The following is a 20357-nucleotide window of genomic DNA, read 5'->3' as shown; positions in this document are numbered from 1 at the left end:
GACGAACATTCTCCACAGGAGGTTATTGGGTAGGCTAAACGGTAACTAAAAGCTGATTGGCATACCATCAAGAGTCAGTGTGGTGCAGTGATTAAGAGCAGAAGCCTCTAATCTGGAGAGCTGGGTTTGATTCCCCACTCTTCCTCATGTAGCCAGCTGGGTAACCTTGGGCTAGTCACAGTCCTGTTAGAGCTGTTCTCACAGAATTCTCATAGCTCTCTCAGCCCCACCTAACTCATAGGATGTGAGGAGAGGAAGGGAAGATGATTGTAAACTGCTTTGAGTCCTTTGGGTAGTAAAAAGCAGGGTATAAAAACAACTCATTCTATTTAGCTCTGAACTTCCCTTTATGGATGATGAATTCATAAGTACTAATGGAACAGATAAAATAGCTTCCGTTTAAGGGCTCTTGTAGTTTCCAAAGTACACAGAAAAAGGAAATTCAGCAGGTGGACTTTGCTGGACTTGACTATCTCCAGCTGCCAGAAATTGTTCACCAACTTCCTTTCGTCTTATTAGAACTCACACAAATGTTCTTTCCAGAGGATTGGGTCCAGTGTCCTGAACATTGATTAAACTCATTTGCAAAAGATGGCTGGGCTGATGAGGGTGAGTTATAAATAAATAAACATAGTTGTATTTTAGCAGGAAAAAAAGGAGGCAACATCAGTGAATCTGTTGGCAGTGTAGTAAGAATTTATTTAAAATCTGTAAAACAGCATAAACTCAGACTTTATGTTTTCCAAAAGGATACTACACTAAAGTTTAACTTGGACACAATAAGACAAAAACATTTTGATTCCAATTCAAAAAAATACAAACTTTGCTACAGGTAGAAAATTAGAAAAAAGTTATTTTTTTTCCTCCCTGCTTGATCTGGTGACAAAGAGATGTACAATCCACCAGAGGTAAATATACAAATGATGATGGTACATGAGGGGGGGGACCCAAAAATGTCATGATTAGGGAGGGAAAACAGAGAAAATAATACTTGTTTCCTCTTACATAATCAGACATGAACATAACCTGTGAATATCTTTCCAGGGTTTTTGCCAACATTTATTGTCTTTCATGCTTTTTATAACAACTCGAGAAAAAACAGCAGTCCTACCTCATGCATTAAGTTCTATAATATTTTCATCATATTGTGTCTCTTGGCTGTGCTTCCATTCACTATTTTAACAGCTTGATATTTTTATTGACAGCATTTATATGATGCAGGGTAATCAACTCCTGCAACACCCCCAAAGGTTTACTCCGTCTTTATTAGCACCATGGCTGTAAGACATTCCAGTGACTTGCATTCCCCATCAAAGAATCCATACCCAGGGCCCTGCTAGACAGTCATTAAAGGCAAAAGATTTATCTTCTAGCTTCTGGCAAGGCTAAGGACATTTTTCTGCATTATTTTTTAGGGAGAAATCACAACCCAGCATGAATATCACTTACATACGCATTCTTCCTTTTCAAAGAATAGATCTCACTGTATTTTCCTGTTCACATGTTCTTTCCTGGAACAGACTGGGTGATTCAGGGGAGAGAGAGGTACAAGTCTGAGTTTTCTCTTTAAAATGTAACCAGTGAATGGGCCTGTTTCTTAGTTTAAGATTGTGAATACGTTTTTCAGAGTTAATACAGGCTCACTATCATGCATAATGTGCTGCAAGTTGCTTTCTTCTTTTAAAAAAATGCTTGAAATCTTCCACAGAGGAAGGGTTTTCATTTTGAAGCCTGATACGTTCATGATGATGTGGTCAACATCATATCGGGTATACTTTTTAAAAAGCAGCTGACCACCCTCCATGTAAAAATGTTAAGATGTGAAGGACACAATGCAGTCTCTAGGTAACATTTCCGCTGGAAGACGATTTTGTAATTGCATTGAGAGCATCAGAAAATGTTTCCTTGGAAAATGGCCATCTGATCAGTTTCTGGCAATAATCCACTGTAATCTCTTCCAGTTAATGTGGAATGCTACTTGGTAACTAAGGCTGGATCACAGGACATGAGTGCCATATGCAGAAACTTATTTTGGAACATATCACATGATGTGTGTTTCACTGGAGTAGGCACATGGAAGTCATTGTATAAATGCATACAAATAGCAAGGCATTTTATATAGCAGGTCTAATCTGATTCTGAGCTTCAGATTTCAAAAGGGGCCCTTGCACACTCCCTTGCTTGGATAAATTTGCCGCAATCTGGCTATTTTATAGCACCCCAATTCCAATATATAATTCCCCTACTGGAGCTACTGAGAAGGGTTTCTGCAAGGTGGTGCTCTATAACAGGTTGCAAATTTTGTAATTTAGTTACCATATGGGTCATAGAATCATAGAATCACAGAATCATAGAGTTGGAAGGGGCCATACAGGCCATCTAGTCCAACCCCCTGCTCAATGCAGGATCAGCCCAAAGCATCCTAAAGCATCCAAGAAAAGTGTGTATCCAACCTTTGCTTGAAGACTGCCAGTGAGGGGGAGCTCACCACCTCACCAGCCTATTCCACTGCTGAACTACTCTGACTATGAAAATATTTTCCCTGATATCTAGCCTATATCGTTGTACTTGTACTTTAAACCCATTACTGCTAATTGTATGAAAAAACCACTGCATGGGTAGTATATGGTAAGGGAATGAGAACTGCCCATGCAATTGGGCCATCCTAGAAGATGGACATGGCCAATTATATGTGACTTCCCAAAAGGCTACCGAGAAGCTCAGTGACCCGCTGATAGCTTTGTCACCTGAAAAAAACTGTTTATATAGGCTAATCCAGCCCCACAAAGAAATCCTACATGAAACCCGTACCCATCTTCCAGTTCTGTGTGAGAATGCAGAAGTCTTGGTATATTTGTTCTCTAGATTTTTGCATTGCTTTCTGGCTTGAAGAGGCCTGAAAATGCTAATTGAATTGTAACAAACTTGATTGTGAATTTCTTATTCTCAAATAAATATTGTCAATAAAAATAGGCAACTGTCCTTTAAAAAAATAAACGTTCGCAATCATGAGCTGCCTTTTACCTCCATGTTTTTGTTATTAATTTGATTTGGTACTTCAACTTTGGAAAGACTCGCTGAGACGATGAAGAGACTGTATGCCTACACTCTACCTATACATTTCTAGATTTCCCACTGAGGTTTGGGGTGAATGTAGCAAAGACATGTGGTGGGGCTGAACCACAACTCTGCCCCACTTGCCTGATTCTGCCTGACCCACTGATCCCCTTTGCATGGCAGAACTGCATGTCTCATCCCTGTGCTCCACATGGAGGCAGGTTTTGTAACGCACGCCTCCACCACACAAGGAGGATTTCTAGTCCGATAAATGTACAACCTGGGCTTCAGCATTGCAGGTGAAGAAGAGATGTGGTTTCATATGTCTGCAGTGCTCTAACTGCAACAACATGCAAATGCTTTCTGTGGGCTGCTGAGTCTCAACTGTTTTGAAAATTATTATCCATGTTTAAAAGAGGAGGATAAAAGTCCAAACAGCACATTTTCTCTTGCTCTAACATCTAAGAAACTTGGAAACCAAGTGCTCTTTTTTTTGCTGAACACACTTAAAAAAATCTACAACACTACAACGGAACCTGACCACAGACCAATAACCAATTACAGCAGTACAGTACAATGCATTATTTACATGAAGATGGATTGGTATGTATACATCATACATTACATTACATATTAATACTTCTCTTAAATTCACTCAGTCCAATATATTTCAGGCAGAACCTGATACAGAGTTAGGCATGCTTAGAACTGTTGGGATCAGTGGCTTTACGCGTACCTCCCTGCTGGATTGTTGTCCTCCTCTATATGTCCTTTTTCATTCTACAGTGGTAACTGACACATCCTTCTGACTATATTTTCTAAATTTGGAAAGTTCAATTTGCATGCAAAACCCACTGTCATGTTTTCATTATAACTTCTCTTTCCCAAAGAGAAAACTAATTCCCTTTGACCCAGAACTGGAATGAATGACAGATTATCAAATAGAATTACATCAAAAAAATTCTCTATTGTAGGCTCAGGTTTTCTTTTTTCTTTTTATCAGAAGAAAAGAAGTCACTGAGCAACTGCATAGTCCTATAGCCTGTTATACTTCCGTATCGTTTTCCCTATTTTGCTGCACCAGGAATAATATGGGGCAATTTTGTTAAAGAACTAAGAGGAAGAATTAAAATGGAGAGTTTCTGTATTGCACAGCTGCATGCTGTAAATTGACAATGTCTTATGATTTTCCAACACATATCCTCTTCCCACCCTCAATGATAAAAGAGTGATGTGAATTCAGCATTCGAAGAATTGGGAAGGGGATTGTCTAAACCTTCAAAACCTCTTTACCTCTTTATTACTAAATTATTTTGTGATATGGATCAGGATAGATTGCTTTCCTGGCAGATGGAATTAAGCAAAATCCCATACTGCTTAAATTGCAAACAATGTATGGGAGTTCAGTAGCAAACGAAACCCCAAAAGAAACCATTTTCTCTGAGAAGCTTCTATTTATCACTGGGTCTACAGTACATCCAGATCAGCAAGGGAGAGCTCCTAATCCCACTTTGCCACCCAGTGGCCTGTTTTGTCTAAAGGAGGAACTTGTCAGTATTGCAACTCTTTCTGTCAAAAGCTACATTTAGGTCCATTTCAGTCCCTCAAATGTATGCAAGAAATATCTGAATGAGCCATGTGAGTCTGACAGATATTCTTTGATCTTATGAGGTTATAAACAAAAAGAGTGGAGAACATTTTAAGGACCATTAATAATATTGAAGTTTCATTACGTTTTTAAAGCTAGGGAAGCAGGTAAGATAATGCTGCATCTTGGTAATACCATTACGGTTGTCAGGTTGACAACCAGTGGGGGATGAGGGGGACTTATGAGGTGAAAGAAGATGGCCTAGACCTCATTGCTGGCATCACACAGGAAGTGATGTCACCACACCAGTGCTGTCTGGGTGATGCTCTAGTATTTGGGCAAAAACACTATGGCAAAACTGGCTTCTGCCTCAGAGTCTGTGTCCCAGATGTTGCTGGCATGATGATGTCACTTCCTGTGTGACACTAGCCATATGTGCCTGGCAGTGGGAGACCCTGGCTTCCAATGGTGGGGGGGGGGGACGGATCTGGCAACACTAAATACCATAAAGTTGTGTTACTTGAACACCAGAAAAGAAAACAAACTAACTGTTCTCTGTTTTTTATTCAGGTCCCAAACATTCATTGATAAAGCCTGCCATAATCTGGTCTCTACCCTACCAACCAGACCCAATAGCTACAATGTTTTAGATCAAAAGATGACAATCTCAGAACCTTCTCTAACAAACACACATGAAGGTTCCAGCATTATGAAGATGCATATCTTTTGCCCTTTTCACAACACATATTTCCAAAATGTAGGAGACAAATTTGTCAAAAGTGTGCCTGAGCTGTCTTCAGCACAAGATCTTTTAAGGCAAAAGGACAGCCAGTGGCTAAAGGACTTGGGTAATTTAGCTGCAGCTCAGTGGTCTTTCTCCATTTATACTAGTTCTGCAGGCATTTGCTTCATAGACACACCTGATAATGCAGAAAGTATGTTCAAGCAGCCTGATCACCCTGAGGTAAACAGCCCAAAGATATTATGCTACAGTCATTCTGTGAGGGTGACAGTCTACCCTTGTACACTTAAACCTCTCTCCACTGTGAGATAGCAGTAAAGAGCTCTCTGATCCCGTGCTTCTTCTCCATTACGTTTTTTGGCCATGTCTACAATTGGGTTCGATTTTATGTTATTAACCAGGATCTTTCATTGTTTGTTCCTGTTTCTACACATGAGCAATGAGGAGCAAAAAGACAAGAGAAAAATGAAAACAAGTGATCCACAAATTGGCCCTGCTACTTACAAAGAAATGTAAACACAGCATGATTTGTGCTCCTCCAGCTATCTGGATATAAAGCAGCATGCAAGGAAGCTTTAAGGACAAAATCCTGTCCCTGCATTATCTATCAGCTTGCCCATTACAGTCAGTGGAAATGGAATCCTACTTGGGGATCCCTCCCAGGATAAGGCACCGATTGCATTCATTCTTCCCAGTACAGAGACTGGCTATAAGCATCTGGCGCAGAAAGTCCCGCTCGGTGGCTCATTGTTCAATATGGCTTTTGGGTCCTTCTTTTCCTGGAAACTCTTTGTTTCAGGCAAATGGCAGATTCACACAACTGTTTGTATGCCTTCTTTTAATCTAGGCAGCTTTCTATTGGTTTCTTTGCACAGACTGAACATGCATTCATGTCAAGCAGCCACCCAGGGCACTGACCACCATCTTGTGATCAATGCAAGAAAGTTAAAAAAAATTCCACATTTCTCCACATGCCTTCAGGAGACAACATGCTTTTGGGTAGCTTTCTTGTTAAGTTATACACTTGTTCTCCTCCAACTATCTAGAGGTAAAGGAAAAAGTAGGGAGAAAGAATGTTGATAGATAAAGGTAATTGTGTTCCAATATAATATTCCTAACATCTCTTGTTAGCAGATGGACATCTTCATATATTTAATCTTTGGGTGTACATCTTTTGTTTTTAAAGCATGTACCTAAATATGAAAAAATTGAATGTGACAGAAAGCCCATACAGGCAAATATGAACATGTTAAAGTACTTTAGATGGCTACTACTGGCCCCTCCACCGAATCTGCCTGGCAGTAGCTTTCCAGAGTTCTTTCTAACATCTGAGACCCTTGAACTGGAGGTGGCAAGGATTAGATCTGAAGCTTTCTGCACTCAGGGGATATACAGCTGGTGGTCCTGATTGTACAGAAAGGCAGAATATAAACTACATTGATGACTAAATAGAGGTGATAGGGGTTGGCTGTGGCTGTTAGTTGTACACTTTGTGGCAAATGTTGTATAATGTGCATGAAGGGGCTGCTGAGCTTTGTTAAAAAGCACATGATTTTGCCCAGCATGCTCCATTCTTAGAATTGGGGGACACATAGATGTTTCTCCACAACGCTAACCCATTCCTGGACTATTATTTATGTTCCATTTGATTTCTAAACTCATGTCTTCCTCATTCATTGCCTAGGCCAAGTGCAAGCACTAGCACACAGAACACTAAAAACAAAATACAGGAAGAAAAATACAGGGGGGGGCAAAAAAGAAGCACAGTAAGCACACAAAAAAAGGTTTCAAATCCTGTTAAAATCCATTGGCAGGGATGGAAGTTGAAAGGAGATCATCTGAAGCAGTCAGAAACTCATGCATAAAACTTTAAACAAATTATATTGTCTCCCCCCCCCACACCCTAATTTTAACAAAATACTTTCTGGTATTAAGGACTTCTTTTTGTATAAAAATGCACAGTTTGACTGTGGCAGTCATATCCGCCAGTGATCTTAAACTTGTCATTATGAAGGGCACACACCAATGGGGGTACTGTATTTCATTAACTTATCTCTGGCTTGGGACCTGAACAACAAGCGAAACACTCCCACGGCAACATAGTCAGCTGCTTGCACCATATGGCTAGCACCCACCACCAGGCTGCCCTAGTGACCCACACTTAGTTAGCTTGTATGACTCAAGGGAGCAGAGACATTAGCCCATTACTTGCATATCACTACTGTATCACTAACCCCTGTGAAGAACTTCCCCCGTTCTAAGTTCCTCCTAACCTCTAAGTTAACAGAAGGCAAATTCACAGTCTGCAACATACTAAGTGAGGTAAGTTTGTAGAAGATCCCACAGGATTTAAAAACAAAACAACTGGACAAAATAGAGCAGAATTATTAAAGAAGAAAGAGGCAGACCATTGTCCTTTGCTCCTTTCAATGCAGCATGGTTATATGGACATTTCCAAATGAAATTACTCTAATACAAAGAACTAAGTGATTTTAAAAAGTACCTTTGCTTTCATACTTAAGCAAGGGAATGTTTATTTCATCCCTGCTATCCTCTCTTTGCCAGTCTCAGGATAAAAAGAAGCACGCTCAATAGGCCTCTTATGTGAGTGGAGGAGGAAGCAGGGACTGGAAGAAAGGGTGATCATAGATCTTGCATGTTCTTAGTTATTTTTCCTCCCATTTCTTTACCACAGTTTATCCCAATGCTGCCCTTTTTAATCCCTTCCCCTGAACTCTTTGTCATAACAGCACTTTTTCTATATGTAAATCTAACTTCTAAATGAAATGGTCCGTCAACCAAGTCACATGAAATGCCTTTGTGTCATTAGAAAACATTGCATGAAGGCTACCCACTGGCTTGTATGCAACAAAGTCTTCAGGCAGAGAAGATCTCATGGGCCCTTCCCACTGAGCCTTCCCAAAGTGTGTCTCTGGGGGCCAGCAGCCCCTTGGGAGCAGCAGAGCAGGCAAAGTGAGGGTCTGCAGTGGGAGGTGAAGTTAGCAGAAATCCCACCCCTCCCATACCCTGAGACAGAAGTGTTCTTCGGTCTTTGGGATCAAGCATTAGGACACAAGCCATTGAGTCCCTTTGGTGGCATAAACATGGCAATCACATATACTTCTGTCTCCAAATGAATGCATACAATTGTATGTCACAGATTTCCATGCAACTGAATTTGTGGTTATGAGAATATTCAGACCACACATATGAGTGGAGAGAAGAATGCCAGATATGTGTTGTGAGCTTTGCTGATCAGCAAATTTTTATATGCAATGCCATGAATTAGTCGCCAAGCAGAAATTGTACTTCCATTGCCATTTCTTTTCTTTGGGGATGGGGGGGCTTCCCACAGAGAAGCACACAGCAGGGTTTTCCAATGTCCAGGGAAGGAGGAAGGCCGAGGCTGCTGGCTGAGGATTCTGCCAATATTAATTCTTTGTAGGACTGGAACCAGCTATAACAAATAAAATAAGTTTTTACCCACCCACCCCAGTTAAAAATGGGGGGATGCTATATACAACTGTGTGTATCTGTATAGTTACCTCTGAGGAAGATCAGTACCATTGAAACATGTTAGGTCTGAACTTGTTGGCATTTGTGGTGTACACACTGAGATGTTTTACATGTGCACCCAATAGATAATATATTCTTTTATGATTTTCAAACATTTTTGAGCTCTAATAATAAATTATCCCTAACCTTTGTGGTTCCCACAACTTTCATTAGCTCTGGATGCTCAGAAATGACATATTGTTTTAACAATGCTGATAGAATATTATTCTTGCAAGTAAAAATTGTCTGTCCCCACCCCTATGTATCTGAACTAGTCCAAAGTCTAACCAAGTTACATTCTGTATCTATAGACAGAATATAACTTGGTTAGACTTTGGAATACTTCGGATACATAGGAGGATACAGGACAGAAAACTGAATTTGTTATCTGCAAAGTTCCTGGGCACATATACACATATACAAAAAAACTGAAACATACAAGCAGAAGTCCTGTGTGATGTGTCTGTTGCTGCAGATGCAGGACTGAATATTTGAATACTAAAGTAGAATATCTGGGCTAGCTTTGAGCTGATGTACTAGCTTTATAACGTATTTCAAGCAGGGAGCATCCAAACATTCTGCCTCTATCACCTGAAGCCTTAAATGGCCCAGTGTAGGATCAGACTCATCATGTAAGTTTCTGTCCATATGTTTTAACTTTCAGTGGACAGCCTGCATATATGCACACTTACATGTGTTTCCAAAGTCTGGCATTTCTCAAAAGCATGGAATAAATAGCAAAGCAATGCTAAGTAGGAAGATATGGTGCTGGATTGTACAGGGTATCGTCTGAGAAGTGGTTCATATCCTCAGAGTTTATTTGTAGCTGTAAAGATAAGCACACCCTTTCCCCATGTGCTCAGAGGTGGTCACAAGCGCATTAATTGCAGTATAGCAACCCCAATTTTACCTTTTTGTTTTCTTTGTCACGTTGTTGATGATACTCCCCGCCTTCACTCCAGCTTGAAACATCTTTTGGCCACTCAAGACAGGAGCTAACTGTTGCTGATCAATATTTATTCCTCTTATGATTTAAGATGCTAGTAATTGTTGGCTTGGAAAGCCAACAATGGGGCTTAAGTGCCATTTGACAAAGAAAGACCATGCATCTGAATGTTGAATGCACTCGTATGGCAAACATCCTTCAATGAGAAATACTTCCTTCCATGTGCATTCCTTTAGGGTGTGTCTCCCATGATTCCTCCAGGAAAACACTATTTACCATTTTCAGCAAATCCTGGACTGAGTTACTCATCAGTGCTCTACTTCTCAGTTACTTGTGGGGAAGCGAATTCCTCACTGAAAGTTTGTGAGTACCACAAAGCTTTTTTCCCCCCCTAGGAAGAGCAAGGCCAAGTAATCATTTATTGTTCTTCCACAAGGAATATTTTGTTGTGTTTGTGTTAAGGGAGTTGGGATTTCTTTTTTTTTTGGGGGGGGGGGGTTTGCACATGCACGTCATATCAGCACAGACCACCAGACTATTCATGAAAACCATTTTGCCAAGCTGAGATAAAAAGATGGCAGCGGGTTGGTATAATCTTCGGAAAGCTAAGAGGCAGGAAAATGTGTAAATGGAGAGACATGGAATCTGGAAAAGATATTTGGGATATATTAATAGTCATTACATTTGAGACTTAATCTTCAGTTACTTAGTATCTCCAAGGCTTCATTGCAGTAAGTTGATCTTTGGTGACCTTCAAAGATCTGCTATGCCTGCTAATTATTCAGTTACAATGTGGCATAGCAGCTGCTACATTTGCTTCCTGTAACAAGCCATGAAGTTATAGCACCATAGTATGAGCCTTGCTCACATTTTACAGATGGATACACAGGTGCATACACTGGGGACCTAGGTATTTGTGATCAATCCTGCAATCTCTAAAACTATTCTGGAATAAACAGTTCGAGGACTGCAGCAAATATTGCTTTAAAAAAATAGAGCTTTTTCACAGTGGAATCAGTGAGAGTTATGCTACTGGCTGTCCACAATAAGGTCATGTTCTTCTCTGTTTTTTGTTTTTTTTTAAATTCTACCATATCCATGATTGGAGAATGAAAGGGACCTATGGGTCACTTAGTCCAAATGACATGTATCCTACCTTTGTGTGAAGCTAGTTAGCCAGCCTAAGGAACTGTTCTCCAATTTACATGGTTCTTCCACTGGAGAAAGAGCCATTTGGGTTGCATGAAGGTGCTTAGGCTGCAGGAAGTCTTCAAACTTTGCACAGTGGAGTGGTAGGATACAGGTCAACACCTCATTTGGGGCAGAATCTTGTGTACTCTGTTTCAGCACCCCATAAACCAGGGGTAGTCAAACTGTGGCCCTCCAGATGTCCATGGACTACAATTACCATGAGCTCCTGCCAGCGTTCATTGGCAGGGGCTCATGGGAATTGTAGTCCATGGACAACTGGAGGGCCACAGTTTGACCATCCCTGCCATAAACTATTTGGGATGTAATAATCCACAGCAGTACATCACAATCAAAGACCAGATTGGAACAAAGTGTACCCAAATTGGTTTAATCCAGAGAAAGTTAAACTGTAGTCGATAGACTTAAATCCTGCTAAGTTTCTCTGGCTTGTGCTACATATCAAAAATGAACTATTTAAAAACGGATTATGGTGAGTTTTTTGTATATAAAAAAAGTTTTACTCACACGAGCAGTCTAATCATATTTCAAACAATGACAGCCAAAATGCACAGGAAGTTCGGTGATGTAAGCACTCTTGAAACAATGTACAAAATTAAAGGCTTTTTTGTTGAGGGGGGGGGTCAAGAAACCTAGATCTAATGACCAATTTTGATTTTGATCTAAACTAAGGATCCTCTTAAGAACCAATATTTGCCCAAAATCTATTTAGAAAGCTTATAAAATCCAGCTCAGATTTATGTAGCAGGAGCTCAGTTGCTTGGCAACTTTGGAGGTCTTACAGTCTGGGGTACCTCAAGTCCAGTGTGGAGAGTCACCTGCAAGGGAGAAAAAAAGAACAAGGGTGTAGAATCAAAACAGGGAATCCACAACAGCCCCACAGGTTTTATAGTACTAGGAGCTTGTTAAAGGGAAATAATTTTTCAACAGCTTCAGAAGCAAGACAAGACCAAATGGTTCCTGTTAAGGGAAATGTTCTATCGCATGCAGAGAAATCTGGTGGAAGGTTCTATTATTGTTGCATTCCAAGCATGACTGAAATCTGTTAATCAGGAGTGAGGCCAAATTGAATTGTTATCCATTTTGGCTTTCACGTTTTTTGTCATCCTTTCAACAAAGTAGAATATTTTATCCAAAGAACAGGTCAAAATTAACATTTTTAAGGCGGGGATAACTAAAAGGAGATACCTGGACATCTTCACAGACATAATTGAAAGAATGGTGCAATCTCCCACCTGTCCTAAAGGAAAACCTCCCCAGCCTTCTCTGGGGGGGGGGGGGGTAGTTCTGTTTCCATAAAAGGAACACTAGAAAAAATGGTCTGATCTCTGAAAAGGAACTATACTGTAATACTCAGCAGAAGAAAAGGTACTGATGGGGAGGACTCTGTTCAGCCTCAAGCCTAAAAGAGTTATGAACACATGAAGCAGTCTCATACTGAATGAGGACACTGACCCAGCAGCTCTCTTGAGTTTCAGGTGAAGGTCTTTCATACTGCCCACTGCATGATCTTTTTGGGAGGAGACACCAGGCATTCAACATGGGAATTTCTGCATGTAAATGTTCTGCCATTGAATTATTTGCCCCCAGCAACTAGTATTCCATGACATACTGCCTCTGAACATGGACGCTTCACGTAGCAACTGGGACTAATAACCATTGATAAATGTAGATTCAAATGAGTAGCCATGTTGGTCTGAAGTAGCACAATAAAATCAGAGTCCAGTAGCACCTTTAAGATCAACAAAGATTTATTCAAGGCGTGAGCTTTCGAGTGCAAGCACTCTTTGTCAGACTATGAACTGACCATCATAACAGTAGGAATATCATAGAATCATAGAATCATAGAGTTGGAAGGGGCCATACAGGCCATCTAGTCCAACCCCCTGCTCAACGCAGGATCAGCCCAAAGCATCCTAAAACATCCAAGAAAAGCGTGTATCCAACCTTTGCTTGAAGACTGCCAGTGATATATAAGCAAAATATATAAGCAAAAGTTAATTCTGTTACATTAGTAAACTGCTAGTTTTATTTCTGATATGTCTTTGTGAACTACAAATGGGTTCGAGGGGTCTGATTGGCTGGTTTGGCAGGGAATTATCATGTGGCTGTGTTTGGATGCTGTGACACAGTTTACTAATGTAACAGAATTAACTTTTGCTTATGTATCCCTACTGTTATGATGGTCAGTTCTTAGTCTGACAAAGAGTGCTTGGACTGAAAAGCTCACAGCTTGAATAAATCTTTGTTGGTCTTAAAGGTGCTACTGGATTCTGATTTCATTGATAAATGCGTGGGCCATTAATTTATCTAATCCCCCTTTAAAGGCAATTCAGCTATAGGAGAATTATGCACTGTTTGAAGAAGCATTTCATTTAACTATTGAAAGAAAACTGGACTACATTGCTGTTCTCTGACTGCTCCTACAAAGTTTATAGGAAAATAATTTTACCTGAACATTTCGGTTGAGGCTTAATGCAGGCATGAAGACACCCTCCACGTTTTCAAATGCTGGAGGTCCCTGCTGCTGCCCATTTATGTAAAAGGTCAGGGTGTGCTTGTTAAGATCCAGAAGAACGCCTACAGTGGCACCTTTTGAAACACCCCCTTCTGTCCTAAAAATCAAAGAGACAATGATGCTAAAGTGAATTGCCTTAAACTGCTCTATTGTCCCTTTATATTCAGGAGTCTTGTATGAAAGTGCAAGAAGAACTAGAGTGCAAAGTTACCATAAACAGAATTTGGTAGAGATGAAAGAAAAATTTGAGTATATCAGACACATAGCAAATTTAATAAATCAGAAATCATGGGATTCAAATGGTCTGCTTTAAATGGTTTGCAATTTCAGTACTGAGGGCCATTTCGCACGGCTTCAAAATAGCACAATGGTTGCTAATTGGAAACGCTACTAATTTGCCATAACCCACGACATCGTAGACAATCTGCAACAATCCTGAAACCGACCCGCAAAAAGCGCTTCGTTGTAGCGCTTTCAGGGGAATCCAGAAAAGTGGATTCACCCTCCGGATAGCGATACACTCCTGCAACCAATCTGCAACAATAGCGCTAAAGACCTGTGCGTTACCATTGTTGCGGGTTCTTCAAAGTCCCTCCCCCTGGCTCTCTCCTCCAAACTTCCGGCGAAGTGATCGCCATTTTTTTTTCTCCGAGCGAGCGGGGATAAACGCACCAGCGAGCCTCTTTCTGTTTAGAGGCTTCCCTGGCTTCAGTCCTTCACCTTTAGTCACTAAGCACAAACCACATAAAAGCCCGTTTGCTGAAATAAAGTCCCTTTATTTTTTACACATTAATTCAGCCGAAAATCGGGCCCGTGAGAGGGGGGGGGATTTTTTTTTATCACTCGAGGCAGCGTGCCAACGATCATACAATCAAACGACAGCTCACATTAGGCAGCTGGATGGGTCTCTCAGTTGCAACGAATCTACCTAGATTCGTTGTTATGGGTCTGTTTTTTTTTTTTTTAAACCTTTCTTAAAGGGAAAGGGGCTGTTTGGGAGCATGCTAACGGCTGCCCATTGGCTGCTTGACGGCCAGGGGCGGGATGAGCTTGGCAATAGCGCTTCCTTTCTAGCGATTTCTGCCGAGACCGGAAGCCTGTGGGAAACGCTAAAAAACGCAACTGATTCCACTACAAAGGCAGGTATGCATAACGACGAATTCCACTATTTTAAATGGCGATTTTTCATTCCGCAAACAATTTGCAACAAAGATCCCCGTGCGAAAAGGCCCTGAATGTCATGTTCCACAAAAAATTTTGGCTTGGGGTTGGTGAAGGCTTGGATTGCTACTCTTGCATGCACTAGTCATCTTGGTGTAGCAGTTAAGAGTGGTGGTCTCTACTCTGGAGAGCTGGGTTTGATTCCCTGATCCTCTACATCCAGCCAGCTGGGTCACCTTGGGCTAGTCACAGTTCTGTTCGAGCTGTTCTTACAGAAAAGCTCTGTCAGAGATCTCTCAGCCCAACCTTCCTCAACCTTCCATTCCCCCTTTGTGGGGAATGGAAGGGAAGGCAACTTGAGACTCCTTCAAGTAGCGAAAAGCAGGGTATAAAAACCAACTCTTCTTCTTGATGTAAGAGAATGCTGTGAATAAAACGATCCCTCAATATGATGAGATTCAGTCCTGACAGAACCATATCTTTTCCCTCAGGCTCTGCTGTACAACCTTTAGCACACCCCTTGTTAGATGACTGTGGGACTTGGCCATCTTGGTACCTTGCGAGTTATACGGGTTAGGGGGGGGTTTATGGGATTTTATGGAATTTATGTGTTATGTAACCCACCTTGAGTCCTCAGAGGAAGGTGGGCTATAAACAAACAAACAAACAATATCTGACCAGTTTATGGCATCATCTCCAGAAAGTGCAAAAAAGCAATTACAGACTGAAACCATTGTGTTTGTGTGTCCTGGGGGGGGGGGGCTCTTCAGCACATTCCTCTACTTCAGATTTGAATTATTTTCAGGGTCCCAGTTAAGAATTTCACAAATTAATGCCAAAAATGATGTGAACACTGAAACTTCTGTTTATGAACTGAATGGGTCTCCAGTCCTTGACATTTCTTTCCTCTTTCTTGTGGAGTCACAATTAAAGACTTCATTTACGTATTTCTGAAACTTCTGTGCTGCCTCTCCAGACCAACTGCTCTTGGTTGAGAAATTCTCCAATCTCACTGCAGCCAGCTACAAGTCTAGCCATCACAATAGAGTTGGTTCAAAAACGTCTTAAAAGAGTAATTCTTCTACTGTGGCTCCACATGTGAGGATAGGGGAAAGGCAAAGGAGGAAGGTCTTGGAATGTGCAAGATCTGCAATGTATATGATTGAACAGAATATGAAAAGTGTCCTGCAGGGGGCATTGGGGAAAATGTGTATTTAGCATAGTTAGAATAGGAACTTGCTGATAATTTTCAAATAATCTCCCCCCATGTCCTGATTGGCTCATTTGGCGACTTCCTGTTCCTTTAAGCACACTTCCTTTCCGCTTGCTTTCTGAGAAGACAGAATGAAGACAACTGAACAGTTAGAGAGATCTCTCTCTCCTATTCTTAATAAAACTTTAATATTCTTTTAGAAGCAACATAGAGCTCTGCTCCTTTTGCATACTTAAGTTCTGCCAACAGGAGGAAGCGTGTGATTCTAAGGCTTTAAGACTCATCTTCCAAGCAAACAGTTTGTGGCTTATTTGTGATATCTGAATGGACACTGGTTCTGCTGTCCCAGTTCTATCCACTCTCAGTTGTCCGGTATCTCAGATCAAAACTAGATATCAAGGTGGGAGGTACATGGTCAGTTCTTCCATAGTTTTGGTTGTGCTTATACACATAAATATATAAGAAGAGATAAGAAACGTTTATTTGTATTTATTGTTAAACCCTTTTTAAAATGTGGCTGTTCTAAATGAACATTGTAGAACTGTCATTTATTTGGAGATGAACTCTTTTGTCTGATTTAAGGCAAACACCGAGCATGGTGTGTGCAAAATGGATATTTCAGTGAAATGGGAACGCAGAAGGTATGCCAATGGTCTATGCAGTATCCAGGTTTGCTATTAATAATCATTTATAGGTTAAAATGACAGGAAGAACTGTTTAAATGATGGGATCTAACTATGATTATGGATTCAGTGGACTGCTATGTGTAAGACTAATTTGACATTAATGCATTTTTCCTCAGGGGAGTTAGGCTTGCCCAACAGTATATGAAATCACTGAGCCAGAAAGCCATTGAATATGTGCATTGACCATAGGCGCTTAGACTTTGTTAATGTCACTGGAGCTTTGCAGCAGAATCCAGCCTGTCATGTAAGGCATAATATTGCATCAATTTTAAGCTTGTCTACAGGAAAAAGGGAAAACAAAACACTCTTAGTTACTGAAATGTGAATGAAGAGCCAAATTTCACATAACACAGGAGACCCAAGCTCAGTATCTGCTATGTTTGAGGAGTTATTATAGTTCAATGCAGCTGAGATGAAGGGCAAGGGGAGCAAATTGGGTCAAGGAAGTTGTGCTGGTGGAGGAGGAGGAGGGGGTTTTGACCCCCATCCCTCGCACCATTTTTTTCTGCCTGTATTATCACACTGCTATCTGCCTCAGCAACTAACATGCAATGGGGGTGCTGCAGCAACTATCTTATCTGACATATACAAGGAGCTAAAAAGGCAGCAACATAACATAACAGAAGACCCTTGCTGGCTTACACCAGTCATCCATCTAGTCCAGCTTCGTGTCACACACAGTGGCCTGTGATAGGGTACCAAAGCCAAGGCTTTCCCCTACTATTGCCTCAGCATTAATAGTGGTGGTCAAGTCACAACTGACGTATGACAACCTCCAGGGCTTCCCAAAGTACGAAATAGGTTGGAGATGTAAGAGAAAAGTCTAAACAGCAGCCCAAGACTATGTAGCCTTCTCAGTAACGCTTGAGACACTGAAGCTGTAGCTGAGCTGTAGGGTTGAAGCAGCACTGTTATCCAAGGGAACAAACTGATTCAGTAGATCAAGCAGATACTTTGCAAAGGCAACCTTTCTGAATCCAGTTTGCAGGCCTATGGATATGATAGAGAGTTGCCAGTTTTGGGTTGGGAAATACCTGGAGACTTTGGGGGTGGAGCCAGGAAAGGGTGGGATTTGGGGCATACAATGGCATATAATGCTATGGACTAGATTAGTGGTCCCTAACTACCGGGCCACGGCCTGGCACTGGGCCGCAGCTCCCTCTCCCCCCCCACAGTAAAAAACTTCCCAAACCACAAGCTTGCGGTCCGGGAAGCTTCTTACTGTGGGAGGGGGGGAGAGGGAAGCAGGCCCGCGCACGCGCATTGCGCATTTGCGGCCGAAATCGTGCATGTGCGGCACTTTCATGCATGCACGATTTCGGCCGTGCATTATGCATGCGCGCATGCATGGTCAGGCTGCACATTCGCAATGCGCAGCCGGGCAATTGCCCTCCCTGCTGCCGCCAGTCCCCAGCCTCAAAAAGGTTGGGGACCACTGGACTAGATGACCCTTGAGGGCCCTTCCAACTCTATTATTCTATGATTCAATGGAGTTCACCCTCCAAAGCAGCCATTTTCTCCAGGACAACCGATCTATTTAGTCGGAAGATGAGCTGCAATTCCAGGGGATCTCCAGTCCCATCTGCAGACAGGCATTCCTAGGCAATATCTTCAATAACTGAATGTTTCTTAGGATCCAGTGGGAAAATTAAGAGACTGCAACAGGATAAGCTGGTAAAGACAAAATGTTAGTCTTTGTTACCTGTGATGGGATAAAAATGCCACTTGGCTTGTAGCATTATCTGGATAGACCATAATAAGACACACAGGATTGCCAACAGGCTGGAGAAAAGGGGTCCTGCCCCTTAATGGGATTTTTTTTACCAGGTGAGATGAGTTACCTCCATGCATGCCACAGGGTCTGCAAAACAGAGGTCTTCCGCCAGGTCTATGGTTGAGGCCGGCATGGCGAGGAAGATCTGATGCCCCCCCCCAGTGTTAGGAGCATAAGCATTTGCTAAGTTATCTACACTCCGTCCTCCCACTCCTGTACTAGATTTCTGGAGGGGTTAGTGGTTTGCAGACCGCCATGGTTTTTAAAAGTTTTATGAGTCTGCTATTGTACATGGATGGATGTCCAGAATTGTTTTAAGGGGATTTTAATGGGGCTTTTAATACGGACAGTTGTAACCTGCCATGAGCTAGTTTGAGAGTGGAGGGTAATAAGTCTAAACAATGAACAAACAAATAAATAAAAATAAAAGCTTCAGGTGCCTATTTCCATACAAACGTATTAAAGGAACAGGACAATTTTTTCTCCCAGCTGTGCAAAAGAGTGGATTTTATGTATATGCCTGCCTACAGGAAAAACTGAGAGAGATTATATGCCAATAAAGGTGGTGGTGGTTGTTGGACTGAGTGAGTAGTTACAGTCCTGAAGGACGAAGGGGTACAGATGAGGAAACAGAAGTGATACTAACCAGTTCCTTTAGCAAGCTAGGGTATTCAGTGACTAAGGGTAGAGATGTCAGCCTCCAAGTGGGACCAGGGGATCTCCCAGATCACAACTCATCTCAGGATTTCAGAGAACAATTCCCCTAGAGAAAATGGCAGCTTTGGAGGGTGAACACTGGCATTGTTTCCTGTTGAGGTCCCTGTCCTCCCCAGGCTCCACCCCCAAATCTCCAGGGGTTCCCCACCCTGGAGCTGGCAGCTTTATCCTGTCCCGTCCCCTACCAGTGGCCAGGGGAGGAGACCTAAGGGTAATGCATCTGATTAACACCTCATTTTCTAGCTACTGCAGTTGATAGAGTTCTGCATGGCATTTTTCTAAAAAGAATACACTGACATGGGCAGGAGCTATAGCTAGTTTACAGTGGGTTGAAAAACGTGGAATAAATACACATAGATCAATTTACAGGGAACCTTTGTTATCTGGGACCAAAATCCTGCAGGGTAAGCCTTACATCTGACATTGCTCAAACATCTTTTATTCCTGTCTTACACAGCAGAATAAAGAACCTATATATCACACAAAACCAGGAGGGATTACAAAGAATTTCACTGAGATGAAGAGTCACAGTTACTTTGGCAAACCAGAGTACTAGACTACACAGCAGAATCAAATCCAAATATGTGAGGGGTCACAGAAGGGACTTCCAGCTTTTATTTGCTATATTTTGTCATTATCATTTTCGTATGACCCCCCCCCCCCAATCTTGTTATAATAAAAAATCTAGGAGCATTTCCTGGCATGTTCTCCACAGGGCAGCTTCTCTTAAACTCTTATGCTAGTTCATAAAAACCGGACATGGCTATAAAATGACAAGTCTGAGAACATATCCATAAAAGTCCATTTCTAGGGCACTGAGTAGTATTGTGTCAAAAAAGAGTTATTTCAGTGAGGTCTAGATTCATTACTGCTTCACGTTATTTCTGCCCTAAATCAAATTAGGCTTTAAAAAGGAAGAGAGGAGAACTTCTGATGATTTTGTAGAAAAATATTACACTCCAATGGTTTCAAAATTATTGCTGTTAGGCAAATGGCTAAAGAAATACTCTAACTGTAAATGTAGGGAGAATCAGGTTCACATCACCACACATTTGTGGCTCTGTTGACATTTGTTGCACTGAAGCATCGTCTCAAGAGGGCTGAATTAGCTGTGTTAGTTATAGACCCATTCTTTTAAAACCTTGATCTGATCCAAGTATGTACTAAATATGAGAGGATTCAACATGTTTA

At 41.5% G+C, this 20357-nt stretch overlaps 1 protein-coding gene across 4 annotated transcripts in view; it reads right to left on the bottom strand.

The window, feature by feature from the left end:
• Nucleotides 1-678: 678 nt before the first annotated feature.
• TRIM67 (tripartite motif containing 67) overlaps nt 679-20357 on the bottom strand; it is a 60566-nt gene continuing 40887 nt past the window's right edge. For all 4 annotated transcript variants that reach the window (XM_077346573.1, XM_077346591.1, XM_077346599.1 and 1 more), the window contains exons 9-10: nt 13550-13712; nt 679-11915 (exon numbers count right to left, since the gene is read on the bottom strand). In XM_077346573.1, the coding sequence (XP_077202688.1) occupies nt 11850-11915; nt 13550-13712 (229 nt within the window). In that variant the 3' untranslated portion in view covers nt 679-11849. The remainder of the gene's footprint in view (nt 11916-13549; nt 13713-20357) is intronic.

This window comes from Paroedura picta, chromosome 1 (assembly GCF_049243985.1).
Source record: "Paroedura picta isolate Pp20150507F chromosome 1, Ppicta_v3.0, whole genome shotgun sequence".
Classification (NCBI taxonomy): domain Eukaryota; kingdom Metazoa; phylum Chordata; class Lepidosauria; order Squamata; family Gekkonidae; genus Paroedura; species Paroedura picta.
The sequence above is the reverse complement of the archived record's forward strand: the minus strand, read 5'-3'. Positions and strand labels throughout refer to the sequence as shown.